Source organism: Clinocottus analis, unplaced genomic scaffold (assembly GCF_023055335.1).
Source record: "Clinocottus analis isolate CAN_PGR_092001 unplaced genomic scaffold, fCliAna1.0.p SCAF_4, whole genome shotgun sequence".
Taxonomy (NCBI): domain Eukaryota; kingdom Metazoa; phylum Chordata; class Actinopteri; order Perciformes; family Cottidae; genus Clinocottus; species Clinocottus analis.
The window spans coordinates 7,045,549-7,054,222 of record NW_027176153.1 but is presented as its reverse complement, the minus strand read 5'-3'; the positions used below and the strand labels follow the sequence as shown (position 1 = coordinate 7,054,222).

Genomic DNA, 8,674 nt, shown 5'->3' with positions numbered 1-8,674 from the left:
ATAGCAGGAGAACTCGTATCAGTGTCACAGAATTCCGATCAGACTTTTGCCGTGGCTCATTCGCCCTCCAACACAGAGACCAAACCCACACAATGTGCATCAGACATGGAAAGCTCACCACCAGCAGTGGATTTTAGTTCTTCTCGTAGTCTTGACGAGATCAAACATGAAGATTGTGGTTCACCATCAACCTCATCAGAAGGTACCGGTGCATCCAGCGTCCCTGTCATCCTGCAAATCCAGCCCATCCAGATCAAACAAGAGCCCAACCCCAGTGCCATCTCGGATACTGCCACCCAGCAAACCCAACCCCCCAAAGCCCATTCCCCGTCAGACATCAAAATCGCTCAACTCCTGGTCAACATCCAGGGGCAGACCTTTGCCTTGGTACCACAGCTGCTATCTGCGACAAACATTGCCAACTCGAGCAAAAACGGGAGCACCGTGTTGCCCAAATTTGTGCGGATCGCACCTGTGCCCATCGCAGCTAAACCCACTGGTCTTGGGGAAAGCGGGGACTCAAGTGCGGGGGTTCTCGTCGGAGGTCAGAGGTACCAGAAGAGCACAGTAGCGGACTTAATCAAAATGCACAAGTGCTCTTTTCCCGGCTGTAATAAGATGTACACCAAGAGCAGCCACCTTAAAGCCCACCTGAGGAGGCACACGGGGGAGAAGCCCTTTGCCTGCACGTGGCCCGGCTGTGGATGGAGGTGAGCAGAACCAAGTGTTCTTTTTTTTGACCAAATCACATGATGTCAATGACAGCAGTCATGGACTGCAGAGATGTATTTGAACACCCTTCAGATCTACACACATTGCAACCTTGAACTGATCAAAGTCTGGTGAATGGAGACGAAAGAATAGAGTGTTGGGTGGATAGAATATACAGGATGTAAGAGGTGCAGCTGAATGAGTGTGTTCTATCTATACTACAGAGATTACAGCAAGCAGGGATATCAACTTCCGCTGTGGACTCATATACAGATAGCTGTTGATAATCTATGTATTCCTCTTGTGAGTAGACTTTGAAGAGATGCCCGGCATGAAATTAGTTTTCCATGTAAAGAACAGACAGACCTTAATCAACCATTAATGCAATTGGATGGAACAGTTTTATTGTTTTTGTTGGACTCCTCTCCAAGATCTGAAATGACTCGTTTGAAGGTTTTCATACTTTTTTATCGAACAGGACGGGGCAGAGAGTGTCTTTAATGTCACCAAATTTAGTGGGGACCTGAATGTTTTTAGGGACTAGGCGGTTCAACTTCCAGAGTTTGGGCTGTTTTGCTTTTCTCAGACTAGCGGAAAGAAAACATACAAAATACACATCACAGTGTTGGTTTTAGGTTTTTTATTTGCTTCTGTAGGATTTCCACGAAATTCCCCAAAAGTCAGATGATGGCTCATTTGCATCTTTAAACATAACATTTCAGATAACTTTTCAATTAAAAAAAGTTTCAAAAACTAAGTAATCAATTGGGGATGTTCCATTGTGACTTTTTGTTTTACCCTATTCACCTGTAGGGTCAACTTTACAAAACCATTTTTTCTTTAAAGATCGTATTTTCTCAGACTCTGAGCCATACATCTCTTCTGCGGCAGCTCTTATGTACAGCAGCCATGTTTCGGTTCTGGGAATGAACATTAGCATATATTTAAGAAGAGAATGACTCAAATTTAAAATTTCAGAAAACTTGTGACAAAAAATATTTGACTGAGGGTAAGCAATCAATTGGGGCAATATATGAGTTCAAAACATTTCACCTTGTCTCCCCTGATATGTTCAGTGAGAAGGCTTGGTTTATGGATCGCAGGGGATGTTGACAGGGTCCATCTTACGAAAACTACACAAAATTATATTCAACAGTCACAATTTGTTCTGTTCTCCATGACGACTGTGTGGCTCTACTATCTGTGTGTGTTTGTATCATGGTTCAAGTTGTAGATTAGATAGAGGTCCTTTTGAAGTTCTCTGCATGCAGACTTTGCCCCCTGCTAGTTATTTCACTTGTTTGCTGACTGTCTGCACCCACTACACAAACACACACACACACACACACACACACACACACACACACACAAACACAAACACACACACACGTTCACACGCGCATACATTCGGGATGAAGCTCAAAGTTTTCAACTTCGTACGTGTACTTTTCTGTCGGTCAATCATTGCTTTTCATCTGGAATTGTGATCTGAACTTGTCTATCCAAAGTACAAATTCCAACTTTTGGATTCCATATCTATTAGGGCCGGGCAAAGTTGAAAAAAATGAACTGATTAATCGCATGATTTTTCTGCGATTAATCACATTATACGCCAAATTTAATAATGGAGTAAAAACTAGTGTATTGGAGGCTTTTATTTTAAAGTAACGTTATCAGAACGATATAACAGCACTGGAGCAACAGCAAGTTAACATACATACATATATAGTTTTTTCTTTTTTTCTGAACTGTTCAGTAGTAAGGGTCCCTGTTAGGGACAAACCACCCCTTCTTTTTTCCATGTTCAGTCTGTTGATTACCTTAAAGATGTTTGTTAAAGACCAGCAATTGATTTACTTCATACAAAGGCAATAAGTGCTTTTCATGTTTTTTAATTGAGTTCAGTTTTTCTTCCTCAGTGAGAAAAGTCCAGCCTGTGACGCCCAGTTCTGAACTACACCGTCTGGAGAGATTGAAAGCGATAAGCCCCTCCCAATGCAAAAGAAAGTTAACACATGATTAAATAGTTACCGCCATTAAAGGATTGTCAGATTAACGCTAAATTAACATGTTAATCTGCCTCGTCCTAATATCTATACATGGAGGTATTGCCGGAGAGTGCATGTGTTTGGGCGGAGGCAGGGTTGTGTTAGGCCCAGCATCATGCTTCAGGTTACACTGAGTGTGACGGCGAGGTTAGAATTTGCATAAGCTTTAGGTGAGGTGAGTAAAAAAGAGAACGTTTAGAGGTAAAAGAAAGTTAGTCCCCCCTCAGTGCTCTCTGCACTGAAAACCTGCAGAAACTTAAAAACCCTCCAGATGTGAAAGGTTTTTACAGTGTGTGTTATGTCTGGGCTTAAATTAAAAAAAAATCAACCCTTTATGCATTGTTTGAATCTGGTTTATGGCAAACATGTGTTTTGGTCCCATAAAGATATGATGTATACATTTTGTAGCATTGTTTTTTTTCCCCCTGTGTAATGCAATCAAGATGATGTTCAATCCAAGCCAATGAGTCATTTTGGGAAACACGGTTAGTGGTATTATGCTAAACTAAACTAATTGGCTCAAGGTCCATAGGAACAGATATGCAAGTACTGTAAATCTCTGCAATCACTTTACATTCATGGCTGACACCATGAGTCACCTGAAATTGATTTTGACTTTGGACAATTCTACACACTACGGCAACATGAATGCGGACGTTTTGGCATTCAGGGAGAGTCGGTGATGGAGTAAGTGCGGCAGCAGTTATTGAAGGTTCCTGGTATAATAACAAGGCAGAACAAACGCGGGGCAGGACTGAACAAGATGAGAGTTGTTTCATAGTCGCTTGTTGGATTAGGTCTTTGCCTAACATAAGAAAGTCCCCCTGCGGGCTGTTGGCATTTATTTGCACTAGTTTCTGTTGTTTCTGTTTTACAAATGTTGCCGTTGTGTGATACGAGGCTGATATGACACGTAGTTAGGTGCATTTGTTCTGACTGGGTTGCATTTCTGTCCTCCCCAAACTGCACTCCTACAGGCAGCAATATACTGTACTCTACAGTTTCCCTTTTCTTGCTCCTCTCCCCAGGAAGTGGAGGTGAGCTTGGGAGTAAGGCCCCTCTTATCCTCTGTAACCGGAGAATTGATCCATGTGTTGGCCCCCCTGGGGTAGAGAGGAGTGGTATTTCATTGGCTCCATGTTTAACTCAGTAGAAGTTGTCTTTCTTCCCTCTTTTTTTTCAAAAGCTTTTTGGTATCCCTCTCTTCCCCTCTGTCAGTAGTTTATGGTCATGCTCATGTAAAGAACTGGCCTGGCAACACTTAAAAGGAACCCATGCAGTCAACAGATCAGACTCCCACGTGAGTTTTTCTTTATTTTTATTTGGAGTCGGACAGGGCTAGAACACTAACAACTCGCTGTAATAACGCGGCAGCTGTCATCGGGGCTCTGGCACGTTGTCCTTGTCAGCCGATGCATCCGTCATTACAACAAGACAATTGTGTTGGGTCGCGACGGAGCTGTCTCAGTTTGATTTAGCGCCACTCCTGGACATTTAGAGCTCAGCTGACCATCAGTCAGTTGTGACACGCATCGATGAAAGCAGACAGTGTCCTGCTTCAGAACTAATTCAGGAGTTCAGCTCCTCTGGTTTAAAGAAATTTTGTGAAAAAATCGTTATTGATTAGTGCTGTCAGACATTAAAATGACACGCAGTTGAAACTGAGCCGCTCATAAACACAGTGACGGGACTAACTAAACATGGGTAATGAAAGACAACAGATAAAAGCAAGTACAGTACGTGCGCTTGCCAACAATCTCCTGTTAACATAATTTCTCGGGTATCCCAACCAACCTGATGGTCCGGTCCCGCCCTCACGCGGATGTTTTCAGAGCGCTCTGTTAAACTGTAGAGCCAAGAGCGCCATTTAGAAACAAGCCAGAACAGAGCCTGTGCATGTGTTTCCCACGGCGCCCACGCTCAAATGTGTTTTTGCGCTGCAGCTCCGCCAAGACACCCCGAGGAATTAAGGTGCAAGAGAAAAACTATGAGAACTGGCACGTGATCAATTTCACCTCCACCAACCCCCAAAGAAAAATTTGAAGACCAATCAGTCTATTTGCACAAGTCCTAAACGCATGTTGTGTTGAAAGATCCTTCCAAGAGCGGTATGTTGAAGTTGGGTTCAGGCCCAGTTTGAATCAGAAGAACAGCTGCATGGTTTCTATCATGCCCTGGCTAGAAGCTGCTATAGTACGACTCTAAGGGGTAATGTGTGCATGCACGTCACACGCACATTACCAGAAGGAACAAATGTGGAGTGCAGGGCATGAAGAGACTGATGTGGTTTCACATCTTTACTTCAACAACGATATGCCTCTTGGTGAACATTAAGTAACCCCGCTAATCCGTAGCATCTGTACCCAAAGAAAACCCAAAGATAATTATCACCGACTTCCATTTCCCTCAGCTTTATGGAGTGTAAAAGGTACGGTAAGGTAGGTGTGGCAGTAAATCATTGTCAGAAATGGAATATAATACCAATAAGTATGTTTTCCTTCATGTATAATCACCTAAAAGGAGAGTTGTTGTGTTTTCTTTCCCTTAGAATGAGCTGTTTATATTGACATGGGGTCCTTTTCAATGTCACAATGTTGTACCACCATGTTTCTACAGTAGCCAAGAACGGACAAACCAAACATTCAGCAGCAACAGATTTTTATCCAAAAATTCTGATAAACCAACTGTACATACTTGACCATCACCAAAGAGGCGAAGTTAGCAGCTAACTGGTGAACAAAGTGAAACATTTAGTTTCTTAAAAGGTAAAGCTAATTAAGCTTTTGGCCAAACCAGAGCCAAAAGCAGAGTAAACTCAAAAAGTCAAAATAAATGTTTTTGTTCCGTACAGTTCAATAGGATAATTTTTTTTTAAATTGAACTTTTAAACATAACTATTACTTTTCACAGTGTTATTGTATCAGTCTTGTGCTAACTGCCTTTAAGCAACAATAAACTCCTTTGTTCTTTTGTTTCTTAAAAGAAAACAGCATTGATGTCAATACAAGTAATGCATACATTCCACAGATAATGGATAATGGTACATAGATAATATTTAATGGTTACAAGTTAGCCATGCTAGTGACGTAGCTTTAGGGACGTCAAAGTCCGTCAAAAATTTCCTCAAAAGCTTTTGCATTGACCTTTGTACCATGGTCCCCAGAGGATCAACCCTAAAGCTGTACTACTGTGTGTATTCATGCTAATTTGCAACGGTAGCATTCTTACACACACAACTGTGAACAGAGTAACAGAGTAAATAGAGCTCCTTAGCCTCAGGATGGCCGCATTGTCACCAAGGACTTCAGCCAAAGACCTTTTGACAGTCAGGCTTTTTATAGGGCAGGCTTAAAGTGTTTTGGCAATAAATAATAACCGTGCGTATTAAAAATAATAGACAGGTTCAGTCAGGCAATCCCTCCGCTGTGTACTGTCAGTGGCGTGACTGCACACATCAACATGGAACCAGACGGTAGACGACAGACGGGCAACACCTTTTGGGCAACACAGGAATAAAAGGTCCGTTGGGATGGCAGAACAAAACAATGATATCATACTTAATATATTTCATTCTTTTGCAATGGGAACATATTTTGCATCTGTTATTTTCACGTAATTAGTCAGTTTACAGCAGGAATGCTGTCGTTCACAAAAAACGCAGCATTAGTCTGGTCACACTGGTGACAGATTATCTGTAATAAGCTCCAGTGATAAGAACATATTCTCAACATGTAAAAGGCCAATCAACAGATGAAGGGCTACAATCAAAAGTAATCATTAATTATTCTTAATTATCCTTGAGTGGTGACTAGAAAAGATAACATCTGGCTTTCTGACTATCAATGAACCAAATGTACGAAAAGCAAAGTGAACCGGCGTCAAATTCCATGTATGTGCAAATTTACATGGCTGTTAAAGCTGATTCTGATTCTCTTCAAGGCTGAGTGTTACTTTTTCAGGTTCCTTGCTTTTCAGATTCCACACTTGGGTCTTGTATGTAGGCTCTGTCAGTTATTTTCCTTTTATTGGGTCATTAAATGATGAATAGGCTGGTTGTGTAATCCACATCAATAGTGGAAATGCTTTGAAATAACTGTGAGCGACATCTTTATGTCTCCGTGAGTTATCGCCTTCATGACTTCAGCCTGCTGGTGCTACTGGAAATACACAAGGAAATAAATCCATGTTACAGAATAATCTGATTTTAACAGCTTTACTTTACAGTTACGCACACACACACACACACACACACACAGGCACTACGCTATCAACCACTTAACCCTTCACTATCATGAGATCCCACAATTGGCCAGAGCTCATGGAGACCAGAGCAGAGCAGGCCAGGAATAGACTGGGTTTGGATCGGAGCTAAATATGGGTTGGCACTTTAACTTCACAGAGAAGATGCAGGGCATGCCCTAATGCCCTCTATTTGGCTGTTTAAAGCATCGCCATAGGAAGTGCCGTTTCATTTAAGCTCGAAGGGGATCGTATTTCAAAATGTCAGTCAAGTTCCTCTGTGAAATTCTGTGAGTTTGGATCGACTGCAATTATGGAATGAATCATAAAAATTGGTGCTTCATCTTCCAATTTCCCTTCTGGCAGATTCTCCCGGTCCGACGAGCTTTCCCGACACCGGCGCTCCCACTCGGGAGTGAAGCCATACCAGTGCATCGTCTGCGAAAAGAAGTTTGCCCGCAGTGATCACCTATCAAAACACCTCAAAGTCCACCGCTTTCCACGAAGCAGCAGGACAGGGCGCTCTGCAAACTGACTCTTCTGACCCCACTCTGACGGACTGACGCTGAGTGCGGATGGGGGGGGGGAGGGGCTATGTGTGAGTGTATTTGTGTGACGAAATACAGCGGAGGGAGGGGGAGGTTGAAAGTCCAAACAACTTTGTAAAGGGGTCTGTGCAGGACTCTTGAGCTGGTGCGTGTTTATGTTTATGTTTAAACGTGTCCGTGTGACGTACATCCATGGTACTGTTATAATTTATTTAGTGGTGAGGAAAAAACTGTAAAAAAAACAACAAAAAACTAAAGTGAAACAGAAAACTGTTACTTGACACAACACCCTCACAGGTGGAATAAGCTTCTTGTATATAACAACTGTATTTGTTTTTTGTCTCACTTAAATCTTTTAGCTGATCTAATTGCTACTCAGAGTATTTTTACACTTTGTTGTTGTTGGAGTCAAAAGCCTTATATGGGGGAAAAAAATGCTAAGGGGTCAGCTACTATATAAATCCCTTTTTTACCTTCCTGGAGCCAAATGTTGTTTCGCAAAAACGCATCGCTTGATGGCTTGAAATTTTATTTGTTGCCCAACAAAAGCTAACTGGACATGGGGAGGTGCTGGGGCCTTGGCTCGATTTCTCCCAAATTGACGGCAGAGTGAATGATGCATCAACATTCCTGTAGCTTTGAATAAGTGTCTTTGTTGCCTTTGAGTCTCATGACAGGGACAAAAACAAAATACTGAAGTAACCTCAAACACAAGAAGAATGATCATGTCCAATGTTGAATTACCACTCACCGGCAAACATCATGTCACTACGTAATTTGCACTGGCACACGTGAAAAGTTTGTATTTCTGGCCATTTTTTTTTTTGTCTCATCTGCTCCAGAGTATTTCTTCACAACATTGTTCTGACAATTAAATCAATCCAATGTTAAAAACAGTAATTTACAGAGGCATGTTTGTTCCACGGTCTTCAACTTGCCATAGAAAACATTTGTGTTTTTGTTTTGATGTCATAATCAGTACTTTATGAGCCACTTTACTTCATGTCACTGCTGGCACAAGTGGCACAAGCAAAGGCTGATGGTCTTGAACGTATCAAATCTCTTGCCTCCTCTCCGGCCAAATTTAAGCGTATTTTGTCTGTCAATGCAGATGAGTTTTACTTATCA

At 41.9% G+C, this 8,674-nt stretch overlaps 1 protein-coding gene across 2 annotated transcripts in view; it reads left to right on the top strand.

The window, feature by feature from the left end:
- The window catches only part of LOC137800686 (Krueppel-like factor 15), a 10,249-nt gene extending 2,700 nt beyond the window's left edge, over nt 1-7,549 (top strand). For both annotated transcript variants that reach the window (XM_068597978.1, XM_068597979.1), the window contains exons 2-3: nt 1-710; nt 7,365-7,549. The exon at nt 1-710 is cut by the window's left edge and continues 824 nt beyond it. In XM_068597978.1, the coding sequence (XP_068454079.1) occupies nt 1-710; nt 7,365-7,533 (879 nt within the window). In that variant the 3' untranslated portion in view covers nt 7,534-7,549. The remainder of the gene's footprint in view (nt 711-7,364) is intronic.
- Nucleotides 7,550-8,674: the final 1,125 nt, after the last annotated feature.